The sequence below is a fragment of the Heteronotia binoei genome, chromosome 9, assembly GCF_032191835.1.
Source record: "Heteronotia binoei isolate CCM8104 ecotype False Entrance Well chromosome 9, APGP_CSIRO_Hbin_v1, whole genome shotgun sequence".
In the NCBI taxonomy this organism is placed as follows: Eukaryota; Metazoa; Chordata; class Lepidosauria; order Squamata; family Gekkonidae; genus Heteronotia; species Heteronotia binoei.
Window position 1 is genome coordinate 29,837,896 of NC_083231.1, and position 17,705 is coordinate 29,855,600.

The 17,705-nt window shown below is 46.6% G+C and overlaps 1 protein-coding gene across 2 annotated transcripts in view; it reads right to left on the bottom strand.

Annotated features, from left to right (window-relative positions):
* Positions 1-17,705, bottom strand: part of DLC1 (DLC1 Rho GTPase activating protein) — a 340,623-nt gene that overhangs the window by 163,889 nt on the left and 159,029 nt on the right. The window contains exon 1 of one of the 2 annotated variants that reach the window (XM_060246398.1): positions 11,921-12,167. The exons of the other annotated variant lie outside the window; for it this stretch is intronic. Within the exon in view, the coding sequence (XP_060102381.1) occupies positions 11,921-12,038 (118 nt within the window). The 5' untranslated portion in view covers positions 12,039-12,167. Of the gene's footprint in view, positions 1-11,920; positions 12,168-17,705 lie in introns of those variants that run through there. 2 annotated transcript variants of the gene reach the window in all.

Here is a 17,705-nt window from a genome sequence, read left to right on the forward strand (position 1 = left end):
AAAAGCCAGGAGGAACTTTTATAGGGAAGAATATGTGTAAAGGGGAAGTGCTAAGTACTCTTTCCCAATTCCCATTCATGTCCGTCTGAAATGTATCCTCCACAAAGAAAACAGAGGGATGTAGACACAGGGTTTTCCTCATGATATGTAGTTCTGTTCTTTATATGAAGGCAGGAATAGAAAAATCCTTTCACTATGAACAGGGCTGGCCCTAGTGTGTCTGGCACCCTAGGCAAGGCTAACTTCTGGTGTCACCCGGCACTGGTAACATCACCGAGTCATATGGGGGAGTGCCCAATTTGGCACCCCCAGAAGGCCAGTGCCCTAGGCAATTGCCTAGTGGTAGAACCAGCCCTGACTGAAATTTGCAAGCCTGGCTTGATTCCCTCATTCCAGAATAATTTCACTTTACAGTACTCTATTGAGATCACAAAATCTGAGAAAGGTGTTTGTTTGGGTAAGGTATCTCATATTTGAGAGGCTTGTAACCGTAGTGCTCTATTTACAGTTGCTATTAAGTTTATTTATTGTTATAGTGAAGAATGGTGACCTAATGTTCTAAGAGGGAATGTATTTCATAGTAATTGTTTGTTCAAAATGCCCCTGTACTGGCCAGGTCCTACAGAGTGTCCAGTCCTTTAAAAAGACACAATTTGCAAATCAAAATACCTTTACTGCAAGGTGGTACTTTGTGCTTAAAACCTAGCAGGTGCCTTTTTTGCAATTAGGAATGTTCTGCCACTACCCTTGCCAGCTCAAAATGATTAACTGAATTGTAGACCGATTTGATTTTCACACCACAGGGTGTGCGTATGTTCTTTTTTTTGCTGCTCCACTTTCCTCCTTTCCTAAGAGCAGTGTTGCACTTGTACGTGAAGCTGATGTGGAGAAGACGGGAAGTACAAATGCCTCACTCTTCATGTTCTAAGATAGCCTTAAGGCAATTCAAAATTCCAGTTAAGCAAAGCAGTCTTCACCAATACATGAAAAACAAATAAAGGAAGTGCCAGATGAGTCTTATAGGGAAAAGGTATTCTTAGGTCTCCACCAAGAAAGTCTGTGTAACCACTCACACCCAAAGGTTTGTATAATCACATGCTGAACTTTCAAAGGTGAATAAGCAGAGCCTTTCAAGATCATGTAGGTTTGTGTGGGGAATATAGTTCTTGAAGTACTCTGATCTCCAACTGATTAGGGCTTTAAAGATTAACATTAGCTAATGTAAATGGTACTCTTGGCCACAAGATTCCTTCTAAGCATTCTGGAGCAAGGCTGAGACCCAGAGGGCAGCCAAACTACGCACCTGGATCTTCAAAGAGATTACAAACCCTTGCAAAATCTTATGTATACCATCTCCAGATTTATCTCCAACACTGACTAAAACAGAGGTGGCCAAACTGTGGCTCAGGAGCCACATGTGACTCTTTCACCCATATTATGTGGCTCTCCAAGCCCCCTCTGCCCTGTTGGCCAGCTTGGAGAATGTATTTAAAGTTTAAGTTGCTTTCTTTTCACCTCTCTCTCCTCCCTTCCCTTCATCTGTTTTCCTTCCTTCCTTCCTTCCTTCCTTCCTTCCTTCCTTCCTTCCTTCCTTCCTTCCTTCCTTCCTTCCTTCCTTCCTTCCTTCCTTCCTTCCTTCCCTTCCTCCCTCCCTCCCTTCCTCCCTCCCTCTCTCCCTTCCTTCCTTCCTTCGCTTGTGGCTCTCAAATATCTGATATTCATGTCTTGTGGCTCTCAAACATCTGACGTTTATTCTATGTGGCTCTTACGTTAAAGCAAGTTTGGTCACCCCTGGACTAAAATAAGACTCTGTCTTGTCCAGATGAAGATTAAGCTGTTCACTCTGACCCAGTTCATAACTGACCCCATACATTGATTTAACAATTCCCAACTTCCTTAGAATTGGCTGAGTCAGGCAGAACTAGGTGTCATCTGCATACTAATGATACCACATTCCAAATCTCCAGACAAACCATCCCAGTTTTCAAGAAGGGGATAATTAGCTTTAAGATACAAGATTGAACCCACAAAACAAATATCATGGAGTAGGAGTAGCAGTCTCCTAGCACCACCTTCCATATCCAGCCCTCCTGGATCAGAAAAAGAGCAAAATGGTGCTTCTCAGCCCGACCCTGACTATGTGAACCAGAAGGATACTGTGGTTGATAGTACTGAAAACTGCTGAAAGGTCCATGAGAATTAACAAAGATGCTTTTCTCATGATCACTTCCTGGTGAAGACTGACTGGTAAGACAACCATGGCTGTGCCAGTTGCAAAATAAGGCTGGAAGCTGAATTTAAGAGGGTCCAGGAAATTCATGTGCTAAAAGAGTAGTCCAGAGACCATGATAATCATATTTCCTGAATATGGTATACGGGTGTACTGTTGTTAACATGGGTGGATCCAACCATCTTCCAGGGAGCCTTCCTCAAACTTAAGAAATGTTTTTTAAGCTAGAGGAAGGCTTCAAACTTTGCTCAGTAGAGTGGTAGGACGGGAATGTCAGGGACATTAAGGGAAGTTGCTTGTATGTTCCCCCCAAATCAGCAAAGAGCTCCTGGGGGCCTGGGGACCAGACTTTTCATAGTGCCTTAATAACTCCGACTCGAAGGTGGGTCAGAACGGGTAGCCAACGACTAGGGAACAGGAGGCAGATGTCACCATTTGATTGTGCACTTTAAATCTGGAAGGCAACAGCAACAACATTGACCAAAGCACGTGTCTGACTGCTGCAGAGTTACTCCAGTGTATTGATTTCTGTGGGTCAAAAGCAGCACAACTTAGCACAGCTCTCGGCTTGACTTCGCGAACGAAGATTTAAGAAGGGTGCAGTAGTCCACGTCTGCTGCAGACTCGCTGGTGGCTGACAAGACCAATGCGGGACAGGCAGATCCGGCCACAGTGGCTGCAGGGAAAAGTCTGATTTGGGGTTGGTGCTGTAGCAGTGTGATTCTTATTTTTTGACCGCAAGTAAGGATGCCCGTTGACTGCGGCTAGCCAACTGGGGTGGGGGAGACGAGCTTTGTTTAGGCCACCTTTTCTAGGCCCCTCTCCGTGTGGAGCAAGCAGTGCTGTCCCTAGATAAGGCTGCTTGGTCGTTCAGGGTGCTGCCGAAAGATGCTTTCGTCTCCAGGTCAGCATCAGGCAACCAATACCCTGAACCGCCTACATGCAGGATCGGGACTGTGGCTTCCAGTGGCATCTTCCACCTGCCGTTTCGCCCCTTGCCCATCGCTGCAGGACTTGGTGTGTTGTGGGTTGTGGATGTGGATATGCCCTTCAGGCCTGCGCAGAGGAATTTTTAGGTGAAGCACAGTGTGCGCGGTACTGGCTCCACCCTTTCACCTTGGGGTCATCTGCCATGGCCCAGTAAGCCGGGACGCCGGCAGCGAGTCCTCCAGGTGGTAGGTGTTACATTAACGAGCTCTATCTGCCCGGGTTTGATGTTAGAGTTTTCCTTCTCTTGGCTGGCGAGGTTGGTGAGCCCAGCCTGCCCATCCGGTTATACCGCCGGACATTCGGTCGCACCATGACGTGGCAATCTCTGTGAGAAACGGGGGGGACCAGCGGAAAGGTGTTGCCACGGATGCAGTAATGCAGGAGAGGCCATTGCAGTGACCATCTGCCAGGCATAGCCGGACAGTGACCACACGGCGTTCACTACACCGGGAAGGAGAGGCTATGTATTGCACATACACTTTCCCCGGGGGGGGGGGGGGCAGGATACCCAAGAGGGAGCCCACCCCTCCCCCCAAACTTAGCACAGCACTGCACTGTCAATCACACAAAACTAAATTTATGTATAATGATATGGCAAATTTTCTGGTTTCATTCTGGTTAGTCTTGGATTTCTTGCCATAGAATTTGGATTATTTTGTGTTCTGGAATTACAAATCCCAGAACACGTATAGTTTGGACAGTATTATACTGCTACTTCAAACAAACCCTTTACAAGTGAAGCTACGGAGGAACATATGAAAAAAGTACATTTTTTTGAAAATTCTAGCTTAAATTGATGTTAGGTGAATTAATGCTGGATACTCATTAACAACTTCCATGATAAAGCAAGTATGCCTCTACTTTCATTGTAGTATAGGCTGCTGGATGCCTCACTTATATCAGCCTTCAAATTAGAGGGGCAAGGGTGTTGAAAGAGAAAACATTCCAAGAGTTGAAGATAAACAGTGAGAGACTCACACCACAACCTCTTCGGAGAAAAAATGTGAAGGAGTGTTGGATAGCTCAGAAGAATGACAGCTCGGTTGGAACTAGCTATGGGAAGAGACTCCGCTTTTCTTAAAAACACACACACAAAAGAAGTCAAACTGGATTTGAAAGTTCTCATTAAATCTTGAAATCTAAGGTCCATCTCCCTGCGTTCTGACAAGCTCCCCGCTGCCCCCTTTCTATGTCCCTCTACATTACTCCATAAACAACTCTAAACCCTGAATGAAGTTCCCCCTGCCCCTTCCCCTTCAGAACTGAGCGCCCCCCCCCCCCAGTTGTTTCTAAGCTGTCTGTGACAGTTCCAAGCACCAGCTAAACTGAGCCTCAACTTCATCAGTGTCAGCTGTATGAACTACCAGCATCCTGTGGCTGAAAGTTCTTGAAAGTTTCTGTAGGCTATCAGTGAGGTAAGAGAGTATTTAACCTCCCGAACAAGCTGATCTTGATTTGCCTGCCTGCAGGGTAACAATATAGTAAGTATCTGCATGGAATTACATATTTATGTCGGTGTGGTGGAGGTGAAGAAACCTCTCTCTGCTCCTAGTGCCATATATTTTGATAGCATTTATTTATATCCTGTCTTTCCTACTCAGGCTCAAGATAGCTTACACCATTCATTCAAAATCACATTTAAAAATTCAAACTTTGCTGTCCACAGTCTTCACACACCGCTTAAACACCAATGAAAGCATTCTCCATAGTGCTTCTGGAAGCTAGGGCTGCCAGTTCTGAGTTGAGAAATACCTGGAGATTTGGGGTTTGGAGAGAGGAGGGACTTCAGTGGGTGGATATAACTCCATAGAGTTCCCCATCGTTAGGCACCACCTGGAGGTTGGCAACCCTACCAGGAGCCCATTCCACAAGGCAGGAGCTACCGTTAGAAAAGCTTTGCAGATGCCAGATGCCTTGAGTGGACGAATGGCTACAGAGAAACAATACCTCCTTTTGCAGTGACCAAATTGTGTAGGCATTATAGTGTGGCTTTCCAATGTATTTTATCATAGAGTTGGAAGGGACCTTCAGGGTCATCTAGTCCAACCCCCTGCACAATGCAGGAACTTCACAAATATCTTCCCCCATACACATATATCCCCAGTGACCTCTGCTGCATGCCCAGAAGATGGCAAAAACCCTTCAGGATCCCTGGCCGAACTGGCCTGGAGAAAAATTGCTGACTGATCCCAAAGAGGCAACCAGCATTTCCTAGGCATGTAAGAAAGGGCCACATGAACGAAGCATTGATGCAGAGCAGTGTAAAAGGCGTTTCAAGTGATGTGAAATATGTCTGTGGTATTGCAAAAAGCTGTCCTTGCTTGGAAAGTCCCAAAGGGCCTAGGAAATGCGACTGTGATTAACTAGCTAGCAAACTGATATTACAACATGCAGCTTGATGAAACAGAAATATATGTAATGCAAACCCGGGAGGTAGAATCCTGGAGAATCCCAAAAAGAGTTGTTTACTAAACTGGAAAGCTGTGGTTTAGCTTGTGTTATGACTGCAAACAATGCTGCCATGTAATGCCATGTATGGAAAGTACCAAAAAAACCCAAGTATGTCCTGCCTGTGATGTGACGTGTTTCCAGTTTGTGATGTGTTTCCAGTTTGCTTGATTTTTGCTGATGTATAACTTTAAGCAGTACAAAACCCAATGTTCTGTCTGTAATCGGGATCAGACCCACAGCTTTGGTGTGAGCCACATGGGCCTGATCCATGCGCATGTTACTTCAATAAAGAGAAAGCTGTTTTCCTGACCCTGCCTCAGGCCTCATCTGACACTGAACCAACCATCAATTGCCTACTGGAGGGGTTTCCTGCTACAATAGCACCACATAAACAGAGCAATCCTAAACAGCATTACACCATTCTAACCCACTGGTTTCAGTCAATTTAGGATGTTAACTCTGCTTTGTTTAGGATTTAGGATTAGATTAACTCTTCTTAGATTAGATTTAGGATGTTAACTCTGCCCTGCAAATTGCTGATGAGCTATGCATAAGATACATGAAAAATACACAAAAAGAAGAAGAATTGCAGATTTATACCCCACCCTTCTCTCTGAATCAGAGACTCAGAGCGGCTTACAATCTCCTATATCTTCTGACCCCACAACAGACACCCTGGGAGGTGGGTGCAGAGCAGGCGTGTGAGAGTAGGCGGGGTAGGTGGCTGCTTAGGGTGCCACTCCACCTGGGGCGCCACTGGGTGCCCCCCCATAAGCCAGGCCGGGGCTTGTGTCCCGTGCACCTTGAAAAGCATGGGGGAAGTGACCTCCACTTCTCCACCCCCCCCCCCAGGAAGGCTGAATGGGGGAAGGGACTTGAATCCCCCGTGCCTTGCAAGGCATGTGAGAGGTGACTGTTGGCTCCTAGCCCCCCAATCAGTGGGGGAAGGGGCTTGAATTGCGCACAGGACACAACTGTCAGCTCCCCTCACCTCCTACCCTGATCTGGAAGCCTGAGGGGGACGGGGGACGGCCTGCTTGATGATGTCACTTTTTGTGATGTCATTGTGCTGTCCACGTGTGCAGAGCAGCACAATTTTTTTTCTAAAAGAAGATTGGGAGGGTGGGCACTGAGCTGGGGTCTGCCTCCAGCAGCAGAAAACCCAGCGCCAGCCCTGGTTGGGTGGGGCTGAGAGGGCTCTCACAGCAGCTGCCCTTTCAAGGACAATTCTGCAAGACCTATGGCTGACCCAAGGCCATTCCAGCAGCTGTAAGTGAAGGAGTGGGGAATCAAACCCGGTTCTCCCAGATAAGAGTCTGTGCACTTAACCACTTCACCAAACTGGGCAAACATACATATGAAATGTGTATAGTTTGGTTGAAAGTGTGCACCTCAAACTTTGGGGAACATGATAACCCTAATGAGATTATTGGAAAAACAACTGTAATCTTACAGAACAAAAAGGCATAATCTTTGTTGAACCGGGCCGGCCCTAGACTGTCTGGCACCCTAGGGAAAGTAAACTTCTGGTGCCCCCTGCACTGATAATGTCACCAAGTCACATGGTGGGCACCCAATTTTTTACCCCCCAGAAGGCTGGCGCTCTAGACAATCACCTAGTTTGCCTAGTGGCAGGGCCAGCCCCGGCTGAACTGTAATGTTTCAGGGGCTCTTAGGCTGATGTCTGCATTTTTCTCCACATGCAGCTCTTCACAGCCTTTTCACCATTGCTTTAGTATTACAGTATGTCACCTCCCATCAGTTATTGTGAATCTGTATTACCAATCTATTCAGTATGACTCTCCTTTGCTTGATACTATGCTGATGCATTTGTTCCTAATCCAACATTAATATGTGATGATTCAGTAGGACTGAATGTATGGCATGACTGAAGTCAGTGATCGGATCTTTTGGTCCATTGGTAAAGTTGCCACAAGTCCCTTTGGGGGAGTGGTGACTACAAAGTCTAACAAATCATTTTAAAAAATAAATTAACAACTAGATTGAGCACGTTTATGCCATTCTGACAGTTTCTGTTCAGTTTTCTTTCCCAGAATGTTTGAAAACACTTTTCAGAAAAGACTCTCAAATATACTTTAAACAACAATTATATGCTCTAAAGCAACGTGTCAACTGGATGATACGAAATTTGACTGAAAGCAGCTCTGGTGTATTATCGAACCTGTCAAACTGAGATAATCTTTGACTCTGGAAAATGAAATCACTACTTTTTCCAGCTCTTCAAAATCCAGATCTAAGCACTGAGGTAGATTTAAAAAAAAGAAAGAAAACCAACGACTGTTCATAAATGTCTGCCATCAAGAATATAAACATGTCCACTCTTATCAGTCTATTTTAAGAGGCTTGGGGAGAAAGCTTCATTCTCATTCCTAGCTTCTAGGAATGCAACAGTCTCAAGAAATATAATTAGCAGGCATCTTTGCTGCTGACATTTCTCAGCCATAGCTTTTGTTTTTGTTTTGCTTTTTAAAAAAGAGATAAATATAGAGAGAGTTGTTAATACTTGTTCTGTTTCGAAAAAACTTCCCATGTTTCATAAGTATGTCACACCAGGTTCAAAAAAGCACAGATTACACATGCTACAAACTATCGCTCTCAGTGTGTGAAGTACTGAGTGGAAAACAAGGGCCCAGACTCTGGAGCAGTGGTATATGGTGCTATTGGAGGTAAGGCAGACATTCTAGGAAACTGTTGACATCAGTGGCAAGTGAAACTCAGCAGAACTCCAGGATTTCCTAGAAAGCTCTCTGAAAATATGGAAATGGAGTACAAGGACAACATCAGGGCTTTTTTTGAGCAGGAACGCACAGGAATGCAGTTCTGGCTGGCTTGGCATCAGGGGGTGTGGCCTAATAAGCAAATGAGTCCCCGCTGGGCTTTTTTTTTTTTTTTTTTTAAAAGCCGTGTGTGAAACAATGGTGACATCAGGTGCGGCTACAGTTGCCAAGCCTAATTCAGAAAATATCTGGGGACTTTGGGGGTGGAGCTAGGAGACTCTGGGGCGGAGCCAGACTTTCCCACTTCCAGAATAAATGCATAAAAATACAGTAGTGCAGTTCACCTGAATAGTCCTCATTTCCTCATCCCCCAATAGCTGCAATTCTAGTAAATGAAAGTGTCAACACACAAAAAGCAGCCAAAATGCACAGAGTTTGCAAGCTCACATTTTTGTGATCTCCCTGGGGCTTTACTCCCAGGAACTGCTGTTCTTTAGGCTAATACAGGCAAATAAAAAGAGAGAGGTGGAAGTTTTCCTCCATCCCATAAACAGGCTCTTATACAAAGACTCTGAAAACAATGCAAAACAAGCACAGAGACAGACACGGCCTCCCCTACAAAGACTTCTGAAAAGTACACTCTCTCTCTCTCTCTCTCTCTCTCTCACTTAGGGTTGCCAAATCCAACCCCAGAAATATCTGGGGACTTTGGGGGTGGAGCCAGGAGACTTTGGGGGTGGAGCCAGGAGACACTGGGGTGGAGCTAGGGGGGAGGGGGGAAACTGCGCTGGGGAGTGTGGCGAGCCGCCCCGCAGCTGCCGCCTCTTCTCCGCTCGCCGTGGCTGCTGAGATGGGCTCAGCCTGAGCCCATCTCGGAGGAGCAGCCATGGCGAGCAGAGAAGAGGCTGCCTCGCCGCTGCCGCCTCGCCTCGCCCGCCTCTGGGGTGGAAGCGGAGGGGGGGTGGAGGCGAGCCGGGAGCGTGGCGAGCCGCAAGTCCGGGTCCTAGAAGGGCCCGGATTCGTGGCTTGCCATGCTCCTGGCCTGCCTCACCCTCCCCTGCGCTGCTGCCGCCTCTTGGCTGCAATGGGCGGGGAGGGGGCGGCAGCGGCGCGGCGGCCTCATCGGCTCCAGGATCCGGCGGCTCGGCGCCGTTTCTCCCCTCTCCCCCCGCTTCCATTTTTGGGGGGAGCGGGGGAAGAGGGTGGAAATCCTGGGGTCCCCCACCAGGGCGGGAGGGTTGGGAAGCCTACTCTCACTGGGTCTGGTTCCTCCACAACGACACCTGAAAATTACAGGGGCTACGCTGCTCTCTCCCTCTCTCTCTCTCTCACACACACACTCTTACTTGCTCTGAAACGAAAGCAAAACAAACAGAGTGACTGTGTTTCCAGAGGCTGCTACTGACCCTTCCCCATGAAGTACTTCCTGCTTTTTGCTCAACTTTAAAGGCGTGCACACATATACATTTTAAAACCGGACTTGTTTCTAAACCTGCGGAAGATCTAGAGGTACTGGTGGCTGTGGGGGCGGAGCTTCCCCCCTGGCCAGTTGGCTGGGGGCAGGGGGGAGCCTGTAAAACCAGGGGAATCCCCTGCTGGGACCTGGGGATTGGGAAGCCTAGGTGTGGCCTAATATGCAATGAATTCTGGCTGGACTTTTCCTACAAAAAAAAGCCCTGGACAACATTATGAACTAGGGATGCCAGGGTCTAAGTGGGACCTGAGGATTCCACAGAATTATACCTCATCTCCAGACTATAGAGATCATTCCCCTGAGAAAATGGATACTTTGGAGGGTGGACTTTATGGAATTGTATTCCAGGCTCTATTTCCAAATCTCCAGGAGTTTCCCAAAACAGGATTTGGCAGCTATACTCCCCTCCCCTGTTGGTGGCTAGGGAGGACCTGGAAACCTATTATGAACAGGCCTCAGATTCAGTGGGAGCTCACAGGAGTGCAGCTCCTGAACCCTTCTGAGAGTTCCGCCTCCTTGTCCATTGAATAGTAGGTGCAGCTGCATAACAATCCCTGGATGAGCTCCACCACCATTTTTTCTACAAAACCACCCCTGATTATGAATAACATGCAAACATAATATGAAAACTGAGTATCAGTATAAAAGAAGAAGAAGAGGTTGGATTTATACCCCACCTTTTATTATTTGAAGGAGTCTCAGAGTGGCTTACAATCTCCTTTCCCTTCCCCTCCCCACAACAGACACCCTGTGAGGTAGGTGGGGCTTGAACAGAGCAGCTCTGAGAGAGTTATGACTGACCCAAAGCCATCCCAGCAGCTGCAAATGGAGGAGTGGGGAATCAAACCTGGTTCTCCCAGATTAGACTCCATGTACTTAACCACTACACCAAACTGTCTCTCCATATAACATTAAGGAGGGATTTATTTTGCGGGGGGGGGGGACCATCACTGTGCTTAGAATACTGGCAAGTTACTGAAGTTGTGTAACTCCCCACTGTGCCTATGGCACAGTGTCAGCTTGTGCTTGTTTTCCTGAATTTGAGCTTGTGTTGTTTAGATCATTGTGTTTAATCTTTACTATTGTGATTCGTTTTGACAGTCCATATAAATACTTGTCCAGTATAAGCTACTCCCAGTAAAATCACAGCAGCCTCACCACACCCATTTCCCAGACATGTTAGATGTCAAGGTTTGACTAGGATACTTCAAGTCTGGATTGTTAATTACAATTTGGACACTGAGTGGCCAGAGACCATGAGTGAGGGCACATTCATCTCTCTCAAGTATTCTGAATGTTATGACAATGAAAATAACAACAACAACAACAACAGAACAGCATGTTACCGTGAATGAAAGACAGGAAACAGGGGAACAAAATAAGGTCACAATCTTCTTGTTCAATATTTGGAGTCTGACAAGCCTCAAATAAGACCATCTGTCTAAACATGAGGTAAAGTCTATCTGACAAAAGCTTACGCTGGAGCAAGTTTCTGTTAATCTTTTGGATGCTGCTAAACTGCTGTTTTAATTTTCCTGCATCAGACCAACATGACTACGGTATTTTCAGCATTCGGTGCTGCCACAAATAGCACTTGCCTGGCCCTTAAAGTAGGGACAGCCTTGTCTGAGACAATCTCAGTAATCTTTTGTCACACTGCCCAAAGACCTATAGACTCCCCCCAGGGTGAGGCGATGGCCCTTGAGGCAGCCCTCTGGAGCAAAAATCATCTCAATAAAAGCCCTGAAACTCGACTGCCGGGCAAAAACCAAACACTTCTGCTCATTTTGCTGTGAGAGGATCACAAAGGTGTTAAATCCCTTGCTTGTGCCTATTAAAAAAAAATCATTACAAGGCTGTAGCTCTTTAACCATTTGCACTGAAGAGAAACAATCCACATGACGCAGGAATAACAAGCGGATGAGGGAATACTGCTGGGGTCCAACGTTTTCACCCTTATTCAATAGCCCCTCCCTAGGATCATTAGGAATAAGTTTCACTGGGTCACTACAAATAGTTTTTTAACCACCTCCTCACCTGCCAGGCGTCGGTCTCTTGTGGTTTTCCAGATAGCATCCAGGGCCCTGGCAGTGGAGCTTCTGATATGATCACTGAATGATCTTCTCAAAGGGGCTCGCACTGGGTGGAGATCCATAATGCAGAGAGAAAACGTGACGTCCACAATACAGAAAATATATACCACAGCGATCAGGCCTCAGCAGCAAAGGCATTCTTGGCTTAGTTATTTCCTGAACATTTTCTCATTACTTAGCAGAGGGCTTGTTGTCAAACCGTTCCCCCCCCCCCCCCACTGCAAGCGTCAGGCATTGCAGCTCTGACTGCAGACACAGGGAAGCTGAAAGACTGCAGGCAACCTATTGGCAAGCTGCCAAGCTCAGGGCTGCCGGCTGCCACATCTGGAAAGGCTTACCAATGAGCGGACGATGATACTTTCATTCAGATCTGGATCTTTCACACAGGGAATAGCTGTAGGAATTGAGCTTCCTGGTTCAATAAAATGAAACGTACTGGGCTCATGCACTCATACAAGCTAATTTTTAAAGGCAACAAGCGCTGGGTTAACTGATTTTCCTTTTCAAGAGAAGCCAACTACTTTTTTATAAAAAAGGAACATGTCTTTTTTGATATCCCATAGTTATTTTGTTTCCCAGGGTCTTCCCCTTACCTCTTCAGATGCCTTAAACAGAGATCCTGAAGACCCTTCATGAAAGAATAGATTTATTTGCCATGTTTCATTTCTAAGATAAGAAAGGTTCACCGCATTCCAGCCTCCCTGGAAATCAGATGCACAGAAAGCTTCACAAGACCTTGTCATTGTCTGGGAACCAAGCTTTTCATTTCAGCAACCCTTAATGATGTTCAGTTTTCCCAGTGGCAAGGTGTTTGTGTACATACCCATCACCAACTGCTGGCCTCTGCCACCAGCAAAAACAATAAATGTAGCATTAAGTGTCCGCAGTGACGAGAGAATAGTCTGGGGTTAGTCATGGGGTATTAAAAGGTGTCCCCCCTACAGAAGCAGTAGCGAGTGGTGTAGAAGCAGCTGGGAAAGTATTCATACGCCCCATCCCTGCACTGCTTGCTGCTTCACTGCCTGAAACCTTTTTCTCTTCATCACATCACAAATAAAGTGCCAACATCCCGACAAGTATGCCAGCCCCCTCCCCTTTCCAGTTGAACTATGGTAAAAAGGTCAGATGGTAACTTTTTTTAAAAAAAAGCCCTTGACAGGAATGAAAAGGGGGAGGAGAGGAAATTCAGAGCTCAGCTGCTCTATTTTAAAGCTACAGCTTAGCTCTTCCTCATATTGGCTGCAGGTGGAACATCCACATGGATGCTCTGCCCCTACAGTTCCCCTGATAAGCTGGAGAAAATGACATTTTTATTTTCATGAGGGGGAAATATAGGAATCGCACAAGACATATCTGGATTGGGCTCAATCTCGTGTGGATGCTGCCAAATACATAGGGGTTTCCTGCGGTCCATATGGGAGCAATCTGAGCTGAGTTCAGCATGACAGTTGCATTTACACAATCATATATTGAGCTCATTTTAATATATTCAGTTAAGAATGAAACAGGGCTTGGAAAAAATCTCTCAGCCTAAATGCACAATCCTGAGATCTTTGTGATCCGTTGAATGACAATCCTGAGGTTTGATTTGATATAAGGCAGCTTCCAGCATGACTCGATCATTTCTCTGTAACAGTGAAATGAAACAGTTTATGTGCTTTGAATTAGCTAGGAATAAGGCCCGTTGTGGAGGAAAATACAATGGGCTCTAGAAAAAGGCTCTGGGTGAGTGCTGTCTTCCTAGTAATCCTTGCTGTCTTCCTACTAATCCAAGTGAAGGCATTCACTCCCCCACCACCTCTAGGGGAGCTGATGTCTGTCATCTGGATAGCAGTTATAATTCCGAGTGATCTCCAGCCCTCACCTGGAGATTGGCAACAGTGGTTCCACAGGAGGAAATGGCTGGCTTGGAGAGTGGAGTCTATGACATTGTGCCTCTGAGGTCCCACTCCACCTTAAACCCACCCTCTCCAGGTTCCACCCCTCAAATCTCCAGGAATTTTCCAAATGGAATTGGCAACTGCTAAGTCACACTGGCTGTCATAGTGGGGCTGCTCCTGAAGAGGAGAAAGCAGCCAGGCCTATTTAAGTCATGTCAGTCAGGTGGCATCAAGTCACCCAGAGGGTGCTGCCAGGTCTAGGGTAGCCAACCTCCAGGTAGAGCCTGAAGATCTCCTGGGATCACAACTGAACGCCGGGCAACAGACCTCTCTCCCCATCCTGGAGAAAATAACCACTTTGGAGGGAGGATTGCATGCCATTCTATTCACCTGAGGCCTCTCCCTTTACTGACAGAAGTTGGTTGCCTAGCAACAGCATCTGGCTAGGGGCGAGGCTGAGGGGAGAAGGGAGAGAGGGAGTGACAGGACAGAGCCACTGCCTGTGAAGCAACACTCCCAGAAGGGCCAGGCCTTGCTGCCTAGTTGCATTATGGCAGTGGTGGTTACCTGGCTATTTCTGCAGCCTTTAGAGGCTGTGTGTGCTGGGTGGTCATCTGCGTGGGCAGCTGATGGTGTGGCAGAAGTGTTGCCAGTGATGCTTTTTTTGAAGCTGGTTGACAGAGAGGACACAGAGAAGAGTTGGAGATGTGTCTTTCTCTGAGGTAAGACTGTTTTGGTGGTTTGTTCAACATTTCCAGGCCTACAGTAGGTAGGGGCAGGGGGGGTCAGCCAATAAGAGGCCAGAGATGCTGAGTGAGCCGTGATGGGCCAATTATTTGTTGAGTGCATGGAATGCACCTGTAAGTCAATGGAAAAGCTCCATTTGGCCGTCACCATAGGGGAATTGTGTATAATGATACCAGCCTCTCATGTGCCATAATCAGACATACTAATAAAAGTTTTTTTTAATTGTTTTTTAGCATCCTAGGCCGGGTCAGAATACACCTGTATGTATTTAAACAATTGGGGTACAGATAGAGAAACAAAGAAGAAGAAAAAGGGAATATTCAGCTAAGGAGGGAAGAAAGGAAGCTGGGAGCTGTCATAGATGCCAGTAAAAACAAGTTGATGCCATTAGAATGAATTGATGCTATTAGAACAAGCCACTAAAAATGAGCTGAGACCATTAAAGCAAGCCAGGGCATAAAATATACATTGAGAAGCCTAAAACAATAGAGATAAAAATGATCCTCGAGCCTAGGGCTGCCAACAGTGGATTGGGAATATCCCGGAAATTTTGGAGTGGAATCTGCTGAATGCAAGGTTTGGGGAGGGTAAGGATCTCAGCAGGGTATAATGCCTGTAGAATCTACCCTCTAAAAGCAGCCAACTTATCCAGGGGACCTGATCTCTGAAACCTGGAGACAAGTTATAATCCCATGAGATCCCTAGGTCCTACCTGGAAGTTTGCAGCTCCACAAGCAAAGCCTAAAGTAGGCTTGCCAATCCCCAGGTTCCAGCGGAGGTTCTCCTGCTTTCCCAGGCTCCTTCCAGCCCCTAGTCAGCTGGTCGGTGGGGGGAAGCCCCGCCCCCACAGCCACCATGTGACTTTCCACCTCCAGAGGCTTCAGTCTCCGATTGAAAGGCTTCCTCTTGCGATGGTGTGTTTGTGTTACTTTGAAGAAGTTGGCAGCAACTCGTGAGTAGAGATGCCGGTCCTTGCTTAAGAGTCGCCAGAAAGCGGGGGGGGGGGGGGAGGGAGGAGGGAAATGTCTGCTGGGCACTTCATTATTCCCTATGTGGAGATCGATTCTCATAGGGTATGATGGGGAATTGATCTGGAGATATCAAAGGCTCTGAGGGAGCTGTTCTTTGAGGAAGAGGCACCAAATTTTCCATATAGCATCTAGTGCCTCTCCCCAAAATACACCCCCCCCCCAAGTTTCAAAATGATTGGACTACGGGGTCCAATTCTATGAGCCCCAAAAGAAGGTGCCCCTATCCTTCATTATTTCCTATGGAAGGAAGGCATTTAAAAAGGTGTGCTGTCCCTTTAAATGTGATGGCCAGAACTCCCTTGGAGTTCAGTTATGCTTGTCACACCCTTGCTCCTGGCTCCACCCCAATGTTTCCTAGCTCCACCCCCAAAGTCTCCTGGCTCCACCCCCAAAGTCCCCAGATATTTCTTGAATTGGACTTGGCAACCCTAGCCGAAAGCATTAAAGAGATAGAACCCCTTAGTGAAAAGCCAGGTTAAAAAGGAATGTTTAATTTAATTTGGCACCTAAAAAAACATTAAGGAGGCACCAGGTGAGGTTCACAGGAGAGGGCTTTCAACAGGCAAGGAAGCCATCACTGAAAAGTTCCATCTCTGATCGACACCCCCCCCTCCCCGACCCCATTATGAAGCTTTTCTTTTATGGGAAGAAAAAGTGAGGTTGATGGTTTGCATTGTCTGAATATTGAGAGTTCAGTCATAAAAATGTCTTTCCCTCCCCTTCAGTCTGGAAAAAAGAGGTTTTCAAAGATTGTGACAGAAACAGCAGGTTGTAAACAAATGTAAGGAAGCCAGCGCCAATGTCCCCTTAGCACCCAGCTAGCAAAGCACAATGCCAACACCCCAGTTAATTCGAGGGAGGCAAGAGGTGGAGTTGGGCTTTCTTTCTTGGTAGCCTCATGAAAATCACTTCCCTTGACTGTCCTGTAGAAATAAGTCAAACCGCTCAAATAACCACATACTTTGATTGTTATCATTGTAAATGCAGCCCCTGTGACCTTGTCTGCCTTTCAGCCACTTCCAGATGTATCATCTAAGCTGAAGCATATTAAAGCGTGCTGTCTCATTTCCCTGATCAAAGCGGCAATGAAGGTGAAGCGAATTCTCAGTCTAGCCACAGAATAACTCCATCCAAAGAGAGATTTTTAAAAAGATGCTGCCTGAACCTGAATAAATGTAAAGAGGGGAAGTATAACAGCCCCATTTGTCACCCAGTTTATGCCGGCCCATTTTAATGTTCTCTCCCATCAACGGTGCCAGTGCCGGATGAAACCCTGTGGAGGCCCCATGGCAGTCAAAATCTTGGAGGGCCCCTTGCAAATTATCTCAAAGACGGAGTGCCCCACCACCACCATCCATGGCCCCCACTGCAGCCTGCAGAAATCTTCTCAAAAGCCCCTTTGACAAAGCTGCGGGGGAGAGTTGCAGAGAGAGGCAAACTTGGTGATAATGCCAGACAAGACAAGTCGGGCAAAGAGCGGCTCAGCTGCTGGCTGTGCATGCAGGTTGGGAGGGCTCAAGCAGGGGGGAAATGAGAAGAGAGCCAACCTGGGGCCACTAAAGGAATGGGGGCCCAGAGGCCAGTGCCTACTTGACCTAATTGTTAATCCAGCCCTGAATGATGCTATATGGGAGATTTAAGGAAATTCCATATTCAGACAGGTTGTGTCCATGTGGGAGGAGGGGGACTGAAGATAATGGTCACGTTCTCTTGCATTGCAGATTTTGTGACAATCTTCATATTGGTTTTTTTTTTAAAAGCCTTTTCTGCAGCCTTTAGAGAGTCGATCATAAGACCTTCCTACTTTTAGCCTCAAATAAGTGCAAAATCATTGAATCTGTAGCAAAACTCCTTCACTATGCTTCTAGGAAGAGATGTTCCTTTTGCCCATAGATTCTAATGCAATTAGTTTGATTTGTGCTGTTATGCCAATAAAGGATGTGATGATGATGTCACCACTGGATCAATTTCCAGTGCTTTTTACAGATCAGAGTGGAAGTAAGCAATGTGGCAGAATCAGCTTCTCCTTTTAAGCAGACAGCAGAAGCAATGTGGCAGAAACAGCTTCTCC